Source organism: Myiozetetes cayanensis, unplaced genomic scaffold (assembly GCF_022539395.1).
Source record: "Myiozetetes cayanensis isolate MyiCay16 unplaced genomic scaffold, myiCay2020 scf18, whole genome shotgun sequence".
Taxonomy (NCBI): Eukaryota; Metazoa; Chordata; class Aves; order Passeriformes; family Tyrannidae; genus Myiozetetes; species Myiozetetes cayanensis.
This window is the reverse complement of record NW_026087389.1, coordinates 159,749-178,421: the sequence shown is the minus strand read 5'-3', so window position 1 is coordinate 178,421 and position 18,673 is coordinate 159,749. Positions and strand designations below refer to the sequence as shown.

The window sequence follows — 18,673 nt, the reverse complement described above, 5'->3', positions numbered from 1 at the left end:
ACTTGCTGGCTGGGATTTGGTGGAAGTTGATAATTCAAGACACAGTTCTTCTTTGTATGCACTGTTTAGGAAATGATGGAATTCTGTTAGTCTAGCCTCTCTATCCTAAAGAAAACATGATATTGGTTTTGCCATAATGGTTTAATTGTTTACCTGCAGGCATGAGTAGGAAATAAGGCTCTGAGTAATTCCATTTTCCACTGTTGACTACTACTTTGTAAAACTGGCACCAAAAAAGCTGTGGTTTTAACTTTTATTTATTTTTCACTTGAATTATTCTAGTTGTGGTTGCAAGAAGATTTATGAGGCAGGGTTGTCTGTACTGAATGAACTTGCTTGTTCCTGTTTCCAGGACCTATGAGCTCTTGTGTCTCACTGAAGCACCTTCATCATCCAGCCCTGAGGAAAAACAGCTGCATTGACTCATCAGGCTGATGCTTCATTTTTCATAGCAGCTTTGTATTTTCCCCTCATCTCTTTGGGCAGTGGCACAAAAGCAGGGCAGGGAACTTGGCCTTCAATCTCACACATGCATTCTCGCAGATGATACTTCTTGGGCCCAAAAGTTGCTGGATGTGATAGTTTTCTCCTTTCTCTTTCCTCTTTTTCAAGCGTTTCTCTAGAAAAGAGATCTGTTTGTTACTATCAGAAGCCTCAATCACAGCTCTTCATCTCCTTTCCCTGGACCCAGTTTACCAGAAAGACAGATTTACAGTTCTTGCAAACTTTACCTAGTTCTTGCCAATTTTGTCTGGGAATAGTAGTATTTCCTTCTGTATTCCTGACAAAAGTTTGCAAGCATTATATTCTGTATGCTAGACAGTATGTTAGCTTATTACATGTTACTTACTTGCTTTTCCCCAGGATTTTTTTAATGTGCGCTGCTATCTCTTTGTTGGTTTTATCTTCCACGTCAACCAAAACTTGTTCTCCGTTGTCTGTCAAGAAAAATTCATAATCCTGTATTAAATAGTACCAGTTCCCTCCCACACACTGTTCAGAGAGGCTGTAAATACACAACAGAGAGACCTGCTGCCCTGCTGCAGTTAACGTACGATGCAAGGTTTAAGTGGAAAAGCGGAATTTCCACGAGGGCGATTCTAGGGGAGCGGCCGAGGGGTAAAGCCGCTTTTCCCAACAAGCAGCTCCTTTCCCCACCGAGTCAGAACGACACGATCGCGGCTGTGACGCCGCTGCCCGCGGCTCGAGCGGGACCTACCCAGGTAGAACCGGAGGAAGGGCGAGGGGGTCATGTTCCTGAACAGCATGATCTGCACCCAGGGGTTCTTGTACTGGATCTGGGGGATGTTGAAAAACACGAACTTTCTGGAAAAGATGAGAAAAGCACATAGGGGCTGGCGCGGTGTCTCCGCCGAGGACGCGGCCCACGCAAGCCCCGGTGTCTCTGCAATGGCCGCCCGCGCTCCCGCCGCGCCCCGCGCTCACCTCGCGCCCTCGCTCAGCTCTCCTGCCGTGTTGTAGTTCACGGTCATCACTTTCACCGCGCTCTTGAACACGACGTCGCCCTGGCTGAGGTAGCGCAGGGTCCGCCGGACCGGGAACCGGCCCTTCATGGGCATCGCGGCGGCGGCCGGAAGGGGCGGGAGCGGCCCCGCGCGCCCCCTGGCGGGCGGCGCCCTCAGCGAGGACCGGGCCCGGGGCCCGGGCCGAGTCAGCGGCGGCCCTGGCGGGGCCTCAGGGGCTGCGGGGGCCTCGCCCGGCCCCGGCGGCACCCGCGCTTTGTCCGCGCACCTGGCAGGGCCGGGCGCCCTGCGCACATCAGCTACAGGTTTGTGGCTACTAAAAACTTGTCTGTTCAAGATGAATTAAAACTTTAGGAAAAGCCTCCTCTCCTCCTAGAGCAGCTCCCTGGAGTCAGTAAAGTTCATGGGATTTCTCTTCTGTATCAGACCCGGTTAAATCTCATAAAATAATCACAGTAGTGAAGGCAAAATCCTGTTTCTCCCTAAAAGATAGTAAATTATGTATTTGGCTTAGACACCTCCTGTTTAAGAGAAAATAGTGACCTTAAAAATAAAACTCAAGAATGCAGTTACACGTGTAATTCACTTTAATGGTATAAACCTCATTTTGCTAGTATTAACCACAATAATATAATGCCACATTTAAACAGCATTTAATAAAATGCATAAGCTAAATCATGCACTGCAATACTCTATATACAAACACAACAATGCAAATTCCTCTTTGTGACTGAATACATTGATTAGATATAAAATTCAGATTAAAAAAAGAACATGCCATTATTTTTAAACGCTATCACACACAACAATGCTGATTTCACAGAAGCTGTGAGAAATTAACAACTTTTACAAAGTTTTTAACTTGAAATAAAAATAAAATAACATAAACATTAGTTTTCTAAATTGTAATGAGCCAAGATATCCAGAAAATATTTCAAGGAATTAAAAGTAGATGCTTCCTTTTATAAAAATTTGCTTTTTGTAGGAGCTCAGCACTCCCTGGTATGCCAAACAGATAAAACAATGTGCAGTTTTCAGTCAGGAAACAACACTGGCTTGTAATGTACTTCAGAGCACAGAATAATTATTAAAAATATTCCAACATTTAACATTGATTCCATATATGAAAAATTTAACACATCCAGTCTGTAGGTAAAATGTTGTCTTCTTAAAGACTGTTCTTTTTGTTTGAAATTTACTCAGTCCTACTTTTAACTTAGGATCATCAAAAATAATCTTTAAATGGACCTGTGCTTTATTATCACAGAGCCTTTATTGCCACTACTTTTGAGAACATTTCATCTTTCAGAATCCAAACAATTCAAATGTGGATATAAAACAATCTGACAATTTTAAAATACGCACTTTTTTCTGAACTCAAAATTTGATTTTTTAATAATCTTAGTTAATACCCCAATTAGCTTCCTAACCTTTAAAACTGTTCCTGCAGTACAACATTAACAGACATTCAGGTTTCCATTCACCTTTAAAGAGGAAAGCAAGAGTTCAAACATCACCAATTGTCCAGACCAATGAAGGATCATCTGTCACAGGAATTCCTGCCATTAATTTAAATATTTTTCCTGCTGAAAACCTCAAAAATTCAGTTTTGAAACCTTACCCTTTTTTTCTAATTTGAAACAAAAGTTTACAAATATTTATTGCCAGTACAGAAGAGAACGTTCTTAACATTTTCCACAGCAAAGACCTTTCAAGCACAAAGCCTGACTCAGACTTGCGGTTCACTTTATAAAATAATGTAAGCATGCAAGAAGCTCACATTATTTTGACTGGTGTCTGCTTATCTGCCTAAACATACACAAGTCTTTGCCACATGGAGTACAGGAAGTGGAAAGAAATGCCCAGAAAAGTCTGCATCACCTTTTTAATATGACAAAACCAAGACTTGCTGAACTCCATATATGGTTTGTGAAATGCTTTTTTAAACCCCACAGTTAATACATTTACTTTACAGAAGGCTCCCTTTGTAACTTCATCAGAAGTATTTATATTTTGATAATGTAAATGTTTGAATTCTCCTTATGAATAATAAACTGTCTTACTGCACAACTCATTTCACAACTGTGTGCTCAGGTCCCACATGGACAGGGGGAATGTCACATGCAGTGCAGGAGCTGAGCAGATTCCAGGCCGAGCAAAGGACAGAACAAGGCCGTGGACATTACTCTGACAATTAAATCAAGTTTTGTTTAGTGTAAGCTGGAAAATAAAGAGAATAGCTTTGAAAAGTGAGTATACAATTGAAGTTCACTGTCAAAATCCTGAATAAGTTTTAGTGCTTGCTAAGCAATAAACTACCTACAATGTCTCTCCTATTTAATTACCACTGTCCCAGAGCTCCTGTTTCACTGAACAGAGTCTGTATTTAACTCACAGGTTGGTTTCATGTGATCACTATGGCAATATGAATATTGATTTGTTAAACAGCATTCACTGTCTCCTGTTCTGTGTGCTACAGTTCAATGATAAATGGAAAGTTGATTTGGTTTCAATTTGCCAAAGGCTTAAAAAAGTATCAATCTCTTACCAAGCTTCATTGCAAAATGCAACTTTACAAGAGAGTGTCTCAGGAGGCTGAAAGAGAAGGAGTACGGATTGAAAGCAGAGAAGTATTTTCTATGACTGTAGTTATTTATTAACAGCCATTATATGCTCAATTAACTATTCACTCAGAGGCTTCTACAGGTCAAATGAGAAAAGGTAAAAGCCAGAAAATTCATGAAATACCTTTGTCAGTTCTGAGCAGAAGATACTGAATTCAGACTGGCTTAGAAAAAATCTGCAAAGCTCTGAAATTCAGGAGGATTCATTTGCTTTGATGATAAGTTTAGTTTGGGCTAAGAAATGCAAGCAAGCAAGCAAGGAAGCTCTGGATTAGCAAGTGAATGAAAAGCGTTAGCACATAGAATGGATGAATAGTGGCTCCACATCTGTACATATATACACAAACTAGGGGGGTTCTATACACTGTACAGAATATATTCAGGCAGAGGTATAAACATATACATTCATACACACATACATACAGCTATGTACATATGCATCAGCTGCTCGAGTGAGTTTTACAACTGAACATGCAGAAATGCACAATGGTGGGAGGCACAAAATAAAGACATACAACTCTATGAAACCCTTTAAAAAGAAAGGAGATAGGCATGAATTTAACAATAATAAGCAATGTTCAAAGCATTCATCTAACTTAGAGCATAGAACAGCTGTGGGAATTATGGAACATTATGACAGTATTACCTGTGATGAACTTAGCATGACTTCCCAACAAAAAACTCAGTAATAAGGTATTTCTGGGCTTTGATGTTTTCCAAGTCCAATATATTTAGAGTATCTAAAGTTTGCAAAAAAATTTACTTTAACGTGCAACCTCATTATAAATAAAGCTTTAAGTTTTTTTCAAAAATAATTCCCACTATAATGTTGATAACACTGATTGCAACTGAAGCAAGGTTGTAGAACTATCTAACAGAAGAGGGGTTAATGACATTTTTCATCAAACAATAAACCTGAACTTAGTTCAGGAATATTTACTGTTAAAATGACTCAGCAACTTCAGAATTAAAAGGTGCAAAAAGTAAATGTTTTCATTTTCTTCCCTGTGCCATGCCCTCTTAGTAACTTTTTTCATATAAAGCTGATTTTTAAACTAATTTTCTGTCACTCAAGATCGAGCAGATGCTGGCAATCTGTCCTCTGCTCATCTCTCTTCTCCCTAGGGTGACCATGGCCTCAGCAGGACTGCAGCTGTTGTGTGCTCCTCTCACAGCTACAAAAGCTCTTCTGTGGCTGTGTGGGACAGTGTGGCAAAGCCCGGAGACAGATGGGAACCTACCTGTGTTTGCTGGCATTTCTGCTTTTTCTCCTAGGGACAAGAGTAGGTGAAAAAAACCCCAACCTACCCTGGTTTTGCACTCTAAAGAGTAACTGGAGGGGAAGAGAGGGATTTCAAATGGAAAAATCAGCATTTTTTTTTTCTTTTCAAGATATCATCCAGTAGGTATCTGCTAGTACACCTGTGCTGCATGTCTGACTGACCTGCCAGTTCCACTGCTCACACCATCTGATTCCAACAGGGCCCTGCCTGGTGTTGTTAGTGGAGGAAGCTGCTTTGGCACTGCTTGGGCAGTATCCTCAGCACAGTAATTTCCACTTCCATCTTCCTGGCTAAACTGCATTCCCAATACCATTTGCTACTCATGCTATTTGGTGCCCCCCCCTTTTTTTTTTAAATTATCTTACTAGTTAAACAGCAGGTGATCAGGGAAGAATCCTAACTATTGTCTTAATTTTAATAGGCAGGTAAATCTACTGACACATGCAATATCACAGCTGAAATCATTCAGGAATCTGTGACTCTTGTCTACTATATGCAACAATAAAAAAACCACAGAAGTGTTTTACAGTTTCTGTCAAAAGAGAAACAAGAGTCAGGAAACTACTTTCACCTGGAAGCTTCAGTCCTGACTTGGTTTCTCTGTCACAGCCTCAGAATGTGCCTTTGACAAAGGGGACTGGAATGGCAATGCAGAGCCAGCTGCATTCTGCAGAGACCTTGAGTCAGAGCTCTCCAGTGGAGCCAGTGTGGCTGCCTGGGGGGCCAGGGTCTTCAGAAGATGGTAAAAGGAGACTTGGTAAATGACACCACGTAATCAGTGGAGACCAAAAGTACTTTCTTGCCCCAGAGTGCTCTGAAAACTAGGCCTCTCTAATAATCTAACATTTTAAGGCAGCTAAAACAAAGGCTTACATGATCCCTTAGAAGGATTTCTCCCTCAAGATAATTTTTTCTTCTTTTACCAGTTTCATGCCAGAGTAACTCCACTGACACCAAAAGCATTGCAGCTAATTTATAAAAAATGTAAATAGGCAGAGAAAGATGACTTTTACACATGGTGTTAGTTGTGTGTTTCTCTAGTCCAATGTAAGTAAATAAAGGGAAGAAAAGTACTACACCTTCTTGCACTTGTCACAAATGCAATAAAAATCAGTATTATAAAGCTAGCCCAAAATGCTTTTTACCTACAAGATGCAAATCCAGTTCCTTCTCATAAGAGTTGGAAAACAAATGAAGCACACAGTGAACATTATTGCCTCATTATCATTCTCTGAATGTCGCAGTTTCAGTCACCACAGAATTTTACCATTTGTCTGAATGAATTATGACTAATATACACATTTGCTCAAGTTCAGATAAATCTAATCAGATAGTTTATCACTGTACTTCTACCAAGTTAAAATATTTTCATTTCAAGAGTTGCAGAAACAGGACCTCAAAAATTCTGGAGAAAGTGATTTTTAGGCACTAACTAGAGCTTCAGTGAGATGAACTTTTCTTAGAATCACTTTGCAGCTGTGATCCTTTGACTCCAAGTTTTACAAATACAAGTTTGGCATTTAAATTTGGCCTCTAGGAAAACAAGTTATTTCTATATTTAATAATCAAGAAACAGTTTTTCAATAATTGTTACAATAATAAAAAACTCTCCTGTTCCATATCCATAAGGAAATGTTTGCCCTTTCAAAGGAGAAACAAAATAAAACTAATTAATTTAAAAGTGAAGCTACTAAGATTAGCCTGTTACCATCTTCCAGTCACTGTAGAAGAGATGAAACAAAGCTCAGAAATTACAAGAACTACATCAGCCTTGTAGTACTTTGTGCAGAGACAGTGTAAAACTTGCCTGCAGATGTACTGTGTGCACTGTTCTACCTTATGTCAGAGCAGCCCAAAAGTGCAATCACCAGAAGAGGCTGAAAATAATGTTGAAGGTTAATACATAGAGCCCAAACGACTGAGGCTCAATTTCCTCAGATTTGCCTTTTCTATGGCTACCAAAAAATGACTATACTGTTGGCAGAAAGAATTCCTTCATCAGTTCTGTGCCTTTTGAAGATCTATCTTCTGATAGATATGAAGGAAAAGATTTCTTTGAGCAAGCTAAAATAGCTCCACTGCTACATAACACCCAGATCACCATTAGATTAGCAGCTCCACTGCTTAATGCACCACCAGGTCCCGCTGCCACCAAGAGGCATCGCGACAGGCTGGAGAAATTGGCTGACAGGAACCTCAGGAAATTCAAAAAGGGGAAGCACAAAGTCCTATCTCTGGTAAGGAACAAGCCCAGGAACCCACATATGTTGGAAAGCAGGTCAGCAGAAAAGGACCTGCAGGACCCAGGGGACACCAAACTCAACATGAGTCAGAAATGCTCCCTTGCTCTGCTGAAGGCTAATGGTGTCCTGAGCTGCATCAGGCAAAAAACATTGCCACCAGGTTGAGGGAGGGGATCCTCCCCCTCTACTCAGTACTGGTGGGGCCACACCTGGAGTGCTGTGTCTGTACAAGAGCGATAGAGACACACTGCTGCCAAGAGTTCAAAAAAATGATGATAAGGGACTGGAGCATCTCTCCTGTGAAGAAAGGCTGAGAATGCTGGGACTGTTCAACCTGGAGAAGGCTCAGGGAGGACCTCATCTATGTCTACAAGTAGCTGGAGGGTACAAAGAAGATGGAGCCAGGCTCTTCTCAGGGGTGCCCAGTGACAGGACCAGAGGCAGTGGCCACAGACTGAAACACAGGAGGTTCCCTCAAACAGCAGCAAACACTATTAAATGCATGCACAATAAATAAAACCTACCTATGACTGCATGGTTGTTACTCAATTTACAAAAATTAATATTTTATCCCTAACAAGCAGGGAACTATTCGCGGAGTAAGTGACTACCAGCGTTTGACCAAGGAGATCATTATGTGGACTTGCATTTGTGGGGAGTATACTTTATTTGTAAACAGAGCTGCATGATACTTACCATTTTGGTTTACAAATGCAATGCAAGGCATATATTTTAAATTTTATTTCATGTGATCCCTCTGTTCCCCCAAAAATTGTACTGCCTTTGTTTGCTGAACTGTTATGATCACAGCACAAGTAACAGAAATTAGGAAAATGTTTTTGTATAGAAAATGGGGCCCTTTTACGTGAAAAATCAGAAGTTGAAATGATGTTTGTAAAGACGAAGCCATCTGGTGTGTGTTTAGATTTAAAAACAAATATTCTGATGGCTAATTTTTGTGCTAAAGAATATTTAATTTGCCATTAACAATGCTTACTTATCTGCTTAAATGATTTTTATGAAATACTGAAAGAAAATCAAACTCCATTATCTCCTTTTTTGCAATGAAAAATGTCACAATAGTTCAATGCATTCTGCTTTTAGAACAATGACATGACCTGTTTTTTAACAAAAACAGCCCCAACTCCTTCCAAGGCAGGTACTACTTCTGATGTTAATATCACCATTGATTTTTAAGCTGTGTACCCTTAACACAGGGACTGTACATCAGAAGTTCTGACACAATCCCACCAGCAGGGACACTACAATCAAATGGTTGGTACTCAATTCTGCAGTCCAGCTAACTTCACATGCAGAGGACAGATTTTCCATCACATTAATAACACGACAATTTTATTTGCTATAGCAAAAGCCAAGAGAAATAAAAGTGCAATATTACAAATCTCTGCACGTATACTGGACTATTTGTAACACCCTTCTGAGAAGACTCTGAATGCACTAACAATGGTAACTGTAAAAGACATTAATACATCCAGAAGCTAAAATTAAATAGCCTTCTGTTCCAGTGAGTGCTACAAATGTGAGCCCCCGGATGAGCATGAAGTATACCAGGTCAGGACTTTTTATTACTTCAGAAGACTCATTTAGAGCTGCTTAAGATCTTTTGGCTCCAATTCAGACTCTGAAAAGACACAAACACCAACCTGGGTGATGTTTCTAAATAAATATGAGTAACAGAAGAAAAACAAAAGTGCTGAACGTATCATGAGATTTCTGTCACATAAAACTACAAAAGTAAACATGCCTCTACAATACAAATAAAATAACTGACGAATCTAATGAGCCAGGATCAGATGAAGGTATTAATTGCCATGACATTTTTAAAAAAACTTATATTAAAATACTTGAACTTCATAATAATAAACTATACTAAAATGAAAGCTATGCTAGCAGCTAATGACCAATCCTAGAAAACATGTTGATGGCTCATCACTCGAGAAAATTAAAAAGTAGTCCATTTTATAACTCCATGGTATATCAGTCATTAACTGCAATTGTACATGACTGAGAGTAAATCCTAACTGTATTTTGGTTTGAAACTGAGTCACAGGAAGGTCGAGAGCACTGCAAAACTGGCAGTGCTCAGTGAGGGAGGGAGAAAGAGGTGAGGAGTTAATAAAGTAAGAGAGCTTTGTAATATATTCTTGCTGACAGCCACAGGTTCTACACATCTCAGGTTTTAAATTGTACCTGTGGCTGGATGATGAGGGCATTCAGGAGTACAGAAAGAAGGAGTAAATTTGGAAATACAAAGAGCATACTCAAAAAGCATCACACAGCTCTAATTGAAAATTATTTTTCTTCCAGTTAATGACTGATTTTCCCCACAGTCAAAAGGCTTCAGTTTAGAATAACATTTGTCATGACTGTGTTGGTCTGAATATACACTTTAAGGAACCTGAGTATTTCATCATTACTGTGGTGTGGGGTAATTCCTGTAGCACATAATAGGTACTATGACTGCATTGTACTATAAATTACAACTGCACTAATTTAACAGTTTATAGTTTCATATAATGTGGATATCTGATTTAAGAATCCACATTAATACTTCATGCATAACATAAGAGCAAGTGACTCTTTGTAGATAAATGATTGTCTCCTGTAGCATTCTACATTTTCACAAAAATCACTGGCATTTTGACTAAGGACATAAGCATTTTTTTCATTTTCCATACTTATAAGCAGGATGTTGATGATGCTGTCACTTTGAGAAGAAATGACTACAAAGTGCTAGTATTATACCCGGCATTTACTAGACATTAATTCCAAGGATATTTTTAAATATATACATACTGTTCTTTTTATTTTTAAAGTAATTTTATTACTAATCTCTGATATTATAAAACTCTTTTTAACCACTGATAATTTCTAAATACAAAGCATGTGAAAAGTATGTTCAGTAATCTATAGCCTTTTAAATGAAAGGCAGCAAAAACATTCCTTGTGGCAGAAAAGGTCCTATAGCAGGTCTTTTAATAGCTGCTTAAATTTTGTCAACATCAGGAAACAGACAAGGAGAAATCTGTTCAGGAAACTGATAACAAGTTGGAATTATCTGCACAAACCAAAATGCTATTCTTTTAACTTCATAATTATATGTTTTTTACAAAAATTACTTGTATCCGTGGAATTGCATTGTTCCCACTATGGAGATGTGCCAGTTATTTGACCATTATACTCTGCTGTTTCCATTTTGAGAATGTAGGGGATTATGCTGTCAATGGGAACATTTCCAATGAGACCAGTAAAAAACAGTTCCTCGGTAATGCTAGAGCTCATCAGCCTAAGTGCTGGCAGGCGAACTAGGATCCGGGCTAGCCTGAAAGAGAAGTTCAGTGGATTATAAATACATATAAAACCAGCTTAAGATACTTTGTGGCTAAAGAGCTGGATCTGCTTTTATTATTACCTTAACTCATGAATGGGAGTAAAGAAGCAATTAAAGGTAATTGGCTGCCACAAAAAAATGGCCACCTTTCTATCCTGAGAGTGAAAGGAAAAGCCACCAAGTAGTTTTGTGGTTTGCCAATGAAAGAGACACGTTAATGCCCTTTGTAGATAGAACATGTATGTATAAACACACAATTCTCTTGGCCTGTTTCTGAAATTCCCAACTCAGGAAGGACAATGCTGAGACTAATATTCATACTGATTAGTGCGAACATTTTCACAATTTTAAGAGTAAAATGCTTAATTAAGACTTCAGCCATAAACAGCATAGTACTCAGTTGCCTAGCAACTTCATGCCAAACCAGATAGCAAGAACGGGGCTGAGTAAATATAAAAGGAAAAAAGAGAATCGGCTTCTAATGAGAAAAGCAATTTGGGGTGATGTGCTGTTAAGCACACATATATTGCCAAATGCTGTGGGGTTTTATTTACGAGTTATTTAGTTAACAGATATCCAATATAACAAAGTGATTGTATTGAGTTGATGGACTTTCCGTGCATATGAAATTAAGGACAGCATTTTACTGTCATTTATATGGCAAATGTACATCATGAATGCCAAACCAAATAAATTTTCTGAACAAGAACCATGTAATAGAAAACCTTAGGCAGCACTGACCACAGGTGCTCTGGAAAATGATTGAATATCTATGGACAAAATATAAAAGGTCCATTCTACTAATACACCTATATACATATCTTGTAAACTTCAGGGCAAAGCTGAAAAAAGATTCAAGCTATGCTGTTGATTTTGTGAAACTTATAACACTTGTCTTCTATCTCAATTTGTGCCAGCATTCAGTTGCTCAAAAATAATCAGATTTGTTTTCTACACTTGTCTGTTGGTGAGCATGGAGATACAGACACTATCAGTCAAAATACAGATTACTGCTTGTGGAATATAACTCTGATTTTCTTTCCTGAGCCACTGTTTAGAGAAGTAAGTCTATGGAACAAATTCTGTATTTACTTTTATGGCAACTATCCAGCTCTCACAAATTAAAACAAAGTGATTGAATTGTAAACAGAAGAATGTGGGATTTGAGGATATTTCTATGGTAGGGAATGCCATCTTCACTGCACCACAAAATGTTAACTCTAAGACCAGTGCAGAAACCAGAGAAGCTCTCTTCTTTACAGACAGGTTTGGGGTGGTTTTTTGTTTGTTTGTGGGTTTTTTCATTACATCACCCTCAGACCTTGCCTAAATGTATGGGATTGCTTCTTTAGATGAGGATACCTTTCACAGGATACACTGTTAGATAGAAGTTAGAATTTGCCTGGTAATGCAAAGAATCATTGTGTTGATGAATTTTGAAACTGTTTTGATGGAGATTGTTAGAAAATAGGATAACCATTTCTAGCAAATAAGAAACAGAAACAATTGAGAGACAAAAAAACCAACCTAGATAATTTCAAAGATAAGGCCTTTGAAATTAATTAAAAAAAAAAAAAGCTAAAGGAGAAAATAAGGAGGATGTGGGAATTTCTTACAAACAGAATCTTAAGAGTTGGTTACTGTTCCCTGTTACATGTCATCCTTGTTTTTCCAAGATCTATAAACTGATAGTTTTAAAACTTCTTTGCATATGTAACTTGAAAAACATTTAAAGGTTGATAATCACCTTTTAGTCATCAAAGAGGCTTTGAGATAATAACTTGAAAAACAAGACAGTGTGAATTACAGTTCGGGTCAGCTGAAGCAGTTATTCTCAAGACTTCTAATAAAGTCTGTTTACTTTTCTAACCATGACAATGAGACTCAAAGAAACCCTTCAAAAAATAAGAAAATACTCATAAATTAAATTTACACAGAAGAAGCTAGACAACTGTTCTTGCTTCTACGTATCTTTAAACATACCTTTTGCTTAAGCAAAACCTGCTTGCTTTTATGAATGAGGTTCTAGTTCTTTTTCATTAACAGTCAATAAAACCCCAGATGTCAAAAAGGAAATTTTTTTACATCAATGATATTATTTGGTACTTTTGTTAGCTACGGCCCACAGTGTTACTTTGGATACTATAGACAATAAATACCTATAAGTATCTTCTGGATAGGTTTTTTGTACATAGTCCTGCAATTCCATCTGTGCCTTCTCCTGGAATTTTTCTATTTGGGTTGAACTGGTCAGACCAGGATGATCTAAAGAAACAAAACATTTCTGTATGTCGATTGGTTCCCTATACATTGTGAAAGAGATGTATTTATAAGATTCTCACATTTAATTTCAATGAAATATTTCTCTGCTATTGTGATGTTTAATATGTTACCTGTATAAAGGAAACCACTCAGCTGAACATTTGCTTCTTGGCTTCAGAATTAGTTTGTTCACTTTTCTCTCCATAGTTGTATGTTATCCACAAGAAAGTGGACAAAGATTAGGCCTGTAGGTATGTACCAGGCAATGATACTCTGAGCTTATGTTTCTAACCTTGCTGGTTTAAATTTAAATGTTTGCCTCTGTGATTTTTTTCTAACCATGGTGACTGAGCAATACCTAGAGTTGTTTTCTTGACAAATCAATTTCTTAACCTTCCAAAGTCTGTCTCATGTTTTAATTCCAGCTGGCTCAGCTCCTCAGACAGTCACATGATCTCAGAAAAAAGCCCAAACCCATAAAATATCATCTATCTTACTATGCCCACGTATCTTCACTGTTGTGTCCAAACTGCTTGTCCCTTGAAATAGGACAGAGCTACCTTTGGAGAGTTAGGAGAGTTTCTCGCTTTAACAACTTGAATAAAAACTCTAATAAACCTAATCCTAATGGGACAATCTGCAAAAACAAACAAACAAAAAAAAGGCAAAAGAACATTTTAGGACACCGATATCTTCTTATTAAGTTTTATTATAAAAAGAAAAATAATATTAATGTAAAAAAACCCCAAAACCAAACACTCCAATAACAAGATATCCCTTTCCTTTTTATTTTGTTAAATTCAAAGTGGTAAAAACCTTTGAATTAAAATAAATAATATACATTTCTGAACAAGTTTCCCTTTCACTCAGCCTGTCAGCAGTTTTAGATTAACATTTGTGTGCCCTAAAAACATTTTTCCACTTTGCTGAAAAGACTGTCACTTCCAATTTCTTTAATATACTTACCTTACCATTCCAGAAAATCAAGTGCCTTCTTTGAGTAAATCCTCATATCTCATAAAAACTTGATTATACTTTAGTTTTACCTGTTGAATTTTTTTTTGCTAACAAATGGAAAACAGCCTGTTTACGTTTAGTTTCGGAGATTTTGTGGAATTTTCATATAAAATAAGAGTGATATTTCTGCTCATACTTCAGCTATTCCTCTTATAAGAGTATAAAAATTAAAGCAAATTTCTTTTTGTCACTCTGAGAATGTACTTCCTTTAATCCTTCCCACCATTTACGGCACTAATATTGCTACTACACATCCCAGATCACTTTTTACTCATAGATTCCCAGCTGAAGGTAACTTGAGAGTCTAGTCTTCCAAGGTGGATGTACAGGAAACACCTGACATATTGGAACTGTAAATAACGTGGATATGTTGCTTCAAGGTTATTTTAAAACATATTGTTTGTAGCAATCATTACGAAACAATCACAGTCTCATTTAAAAAAATGCTAAAACATTAATATATTAATGCTTATTATTTAAAGAGATATGGTTACTGAATTCCTTACCAGGGCTAAAAAGGACTATAGCTTTAAGGTATGCATATTCATATCCATCAATATCAAGCTTGGCCATGCTGTTACAGAATTCCTGAAGTTTCCAGATGTGTTCCATGACTTGCTTAATTCTGTCTCCAGAAAGTTTATCTGCAAAAAGATATTGCTTACTATTTCATGTGAGCTCAAGCACTTCTGATATATCAACAACCAAGTCAAGAGATCCTTTCAAGTCTTTTGCTGTCTTAAAACCACTTAGCATATAAGGATGGCCTAAATTATTATGGGAGCAAAGATTTATAAAGTTGAGTCAGACACAGGGCTAGCAAACAGAATGTTAACTTCTCTGTAATTTTGCCAGGATAACATAATCTGCAACACCAATCTTTTTCCAGTGATGCACTGTTCTGAGCAGAGATTCTCAAATTATGGTGAATTATATGAAAATTTGCAGATGACGCCAAGCTGGGGGTGAATGTTGATCTGCTGGAAGGCAGGAGGGCTCTGCAGAGGGACCTGGACAAGATGGATCCATGGTCTGGTTCCAAGGGGATGAGGTTCAACCAGTCCAAGTGCCAGGTCCTGCACTTTGGCCACAACAAGCCCCTGCAGCGCTACAGGCTGGGCACAGAGTGGCTGGAGAGCAGCCAGGCAGGAAGGGACCTGGGAGTTTGGATTGACAGGAAGATGAACATGAGCCAGAGTGTGCCCAGGTGGCCAAGAGGGCCAATGGCCTCCTGGCCTGGATCAGGAAGAGTGTGGCAGCAGGAGCAGGGAAGTGATTCTTGCCCTGGACTCAGCACTGGTGAGGCCACCCCTGGAGTGCTGTGTCCAGCTCTGGGCCCCTCAGTTCAGGAAGGATATTGAGGTGCTGGAGCAGGTGCAGAGAAGAACAATGAGGCTGGTGAAGGGACTCTCAAGTCCTATGAGGAGAGGTGACGGAGCTGGGGTTGTTGAGCCTGGAGAAGAGGAGGCTCAGGGGACCTCATCACTCTCTACAACTCCCTGAAAGGAGGTTGTAGCCAGGTGGGGGTTGGTCTCTTCTCCCAGGCAGCTATCAGTAAGACAAGAGGGCACGGTCTTAAGCTGTGCCAGGGGAGGTTTAGGTTGGATATTAGGAAAAAATTTTTTACAGAGAGGGTAATCAGGCATTGGAATGGGTTGCCCAGGGAAGTGGTGGATTCTCCTCCCCAGAGGTTTTTAAGATGAGACTGGATGTGGCATCAATGCCATGGTCTGGGAACCATGGTGGTAATGGATCAAGGGTTGGAATTGATGATCTCAGAGTTCCTTTCCAACCCGGCTGATTCTATGATGCTGCAAATGGCTAGAGTGATTCTGAGAATGAACAGAAGCACAGAAGAAACGCTATCATGCAATCCTAATTTTAAATTCAAACAGTATTGAGTTAGATTTTCCAGAAGTGAATGCAAGAACAGTAGTGACAGTGTTACTTTCTCCTCCGTCTGTACTTTTAGGAGTAAATTTTTCATCAGCTATGGTAAATACATCTTTTTTCCTTCTGATGGGGTAAATTCACTGAAATACATGTACACAGATCCTTCTATCATTTGAAAGATCACATCATTTATGCTGGGTTCGTATTTCTTCTTAGAACTTTTATTTTAAAAATGTATCTTATTTATGGCTAAGTTACAAGTGAGTGGTAATAGCTGCTAAGCTAGGGAAGGGAGAGGTTTCTGTTTTGGTCAATATACCTTCTCTTGGACTGCGTATCTGCAGACTAGTCAAGGAATGAACACATTAGAGAATAGATTAAGACAAATCTTTGAATATATAGTTACTACTATCAAACTTCAGAAGTCAGTCAGTTCGCAAGGGATAAAACCTTTTCTTGAAAAACACATTAGAGTAATTTTATTTCTGTCATAATCTCCAATGCTAGTATTTCATATAACTTTAATATTTTATCTTTGTCTGTACAGCTAACAGTATACATGACTGCTTAGACTCCATGTCCCTTAAACTGAATCTTTGATGTAGTTTATTAGTATTTTCCTACTTTCCGAACCTGCAATGAAAAAATTGCATGAATGGAAGAAGCATTTTTGCAAGTCTTGAGATAAGAATGAAAGCACAAATCTCTATACTGTTAGCAGGACTGAAAACATACCTTCTTGTATGCTGTTCTGGAGGTGGTTGACAATAGCTCCCAGGATGGTAGACAGACTCATCACCTGTGCGCACTGTGCCAGGCCTAAGGTAAACAGTTCGTTCCAGCAGGCACGCACAAGGCTTGTATTACAGTCTTGCCTGTAAACAGCAGAAAGTCAACTCTAGGTAGTTTGCATATCAGGTTGGTATTACTCTATGTGTAATTATGTTATTTATAACAATTAAGAATAAGAATTAATGCATTGCAAAACATTTTACTAAAAGGCATGTTATTAACATACTACAAGTATTTCAAAAAGCAAAAAGAAATTACATACAAACTACAGGAAACCATTTAAGGTTATCTGTGAAATGGTGCTCATCAGTTCTTTAGCAAGATAACAAAAGCAATCACTTAATTTTTACAAATTAATTCTTACTTTTGATTTGCCTTTAGTTTCTGTAATCACAGTAACATCAGATATTGTAGTTATCCTCCCCTCTGCCATCTTCTATTTTATTCTTCAAAACAGAGAATACTGCATAGCCTTCACACACTTTAAAAATGCATTAAAAATTAAACAATATCATAACTAAAAAATTCAAAATAGCTGAAAAGTGTTCAGATCAGTGCTTAAATTCATTCAAAAGCAAACTATTCAAACAGGATATGTTCACTTACCCAAGAGCTTGAAATGCAGGTATGGACCTAGCCCAGTGCATAGACAGGAAAAGGAGTCGTGATGCTGACTCACAGATGTAGTGCACATTAAGGTACTCCGGCATTGGACTGGGCATTGTCAGCTGCAAAAAATACAAGTACAGTACTAACCGTTTTTTATTATCAATGAAATAACCAGCAAAAACATTCAGACTACTCTCATAGTCACAAGCAACTGTGTGACAAGAAATCGCTGAATGAAAACTATGACAAATAAGTCATTACTGTGGGCAAGGAATGCAAATTGGGAATAGGAAACAAGAAATTATGTGGGAGAGACCTCATACATCTTAAGTCTTAGTTTGATGTTTAAAGAAGCACATACCTTAAATGTGACATGTGTATCTGTAAGCAGGGGCCCTTCCACTTCAATAATTGGTGTTGACTGATCTCTACTGATTACATGAATATTCCCTCCTCCTGTAGGATCCATCCCATCTGCCAAGGTATGAGCTGCTGTACCATCTGTGGTATTAAGTGCTTTAGCCAAAGTATCAAATGCCCTTAGAAAATAATAAATAAATAAACAATGAAAAGCGCATCCTTACACCATAAAAAAATTCAGAGTAGTGCTCAAATTAAACACTATAAAGCATTTCCACTTAGAGGTACATACACAGGAACTGTTTATGCTAAGACACAAGGTCTGACTTTTCATTACAATCTGGTCCCTCTGTACTCTTTGGACATTAATAAAAGGAATAGATCTGTCCACATATCACTGGTAAGAGATCATCACTGTAGGGGAGGATTTACTACTGTAAATTCTGCTCTGATAGTTTTATCCTAGTATTTGTACTAGTAAAGGGGTCTTGTGCTGTGCTGGTTTTGGCTGGGGTAGCGTTAACTTTCTTCATTGTAGGCAGTACGTGGTGGTGTTTTGGATTTGTGCTGAAAACAGTGTTGATAATACAGAGATGTTTTTGTTATTGCTGAGCAGGGCTTCCACAGTGTCAAGGCCTTTTCTGCTGCTTATGCCACCCTTCAGTGAGGATGCTGGGGGTACACAAGAAGTTGGGAGGGGACACAGCTGGGACTCCAACTGATCCAAGGGGTATTCCATACTATATGATGCCAT

General features: G+C 38.4%; 2 protein-coding genes across 7 annotated transcripts in view; both read right to left on the bottom strand.

Annotated features, from left to right (window-relative positions):
- Positions 1 to 239: 239 nt before the first annotated feature.
- On the bottom strand, positions 240 to 1,614 carry MRPS25 (mitochondrial ribosomal protein S25). The gene is made up of 4 exons (XM_050312735.1): positions 1,447 to 1,614; positions 1,220 to 1,326; positions 851 to 938; positions 240 to 619 (listed from the first exon to the last, which is right to left on the bottom strand). The coding sequence occupies exons 1-4, from the start codon at positions 1,578 to 1,580 to the stop codon at positions 427 to 429; spliced, it is 522 nt and encodes a 173-aa protein (XP_050168692.1). The 5' UTR covers positions 1,581 to 1,614; the 3' UTR covers positions 240 to 426.
- A 434-nt stretch (positions 1,615 to 2,048) lies between these two features.
- Positions 2,049 to 18,673, bottom strand: part of NR2C2 (nuclear receptor subfamily 2 group C member 2) — a 35,978-nt gene continuing 19,353 nt past the window's right edge. For 3 of the 6 annotated variants that reach the window (XM_050312728.1, XM_050312726.1, XM_050312727.1), the window contains 6 exons: positions 17,921 to 18,098; positions 17,557 to 17,678; positions 16,894 to 17,033; positions 14,772 to 14,909; positions 13,146 to 13,251; positions 2,049 to 10,977 (listed from right to left, as the gene is read on the bottom strand). In XM_050312728.1, the coding sequence (XP_050168685.1) occupies positions 10,803 to 10,977; positions 13,146 to 13,251; positions 14,772 to 14,909; positions 16,894 to 17,033; positions 17,557 to 17,678; positions 17,921 to 18,098 (859 nt within the window). In that variant the 3' untranslated portion in view covers positions 2,049 to 10,802. The remainder of the gene's footprint in view (positions 10,978 to 13,145; positions 13,252 to 14,771; positions 14,910 to 16,893; positions 17,034 to 17,556; positions 17,679 to 17,920; positions 18,099 to 18,673) is intronic. The other 3 variants (XM_050312724.1, XM_050312729.1, XM_050312730.1) reach the window with 3 other exon arrangements.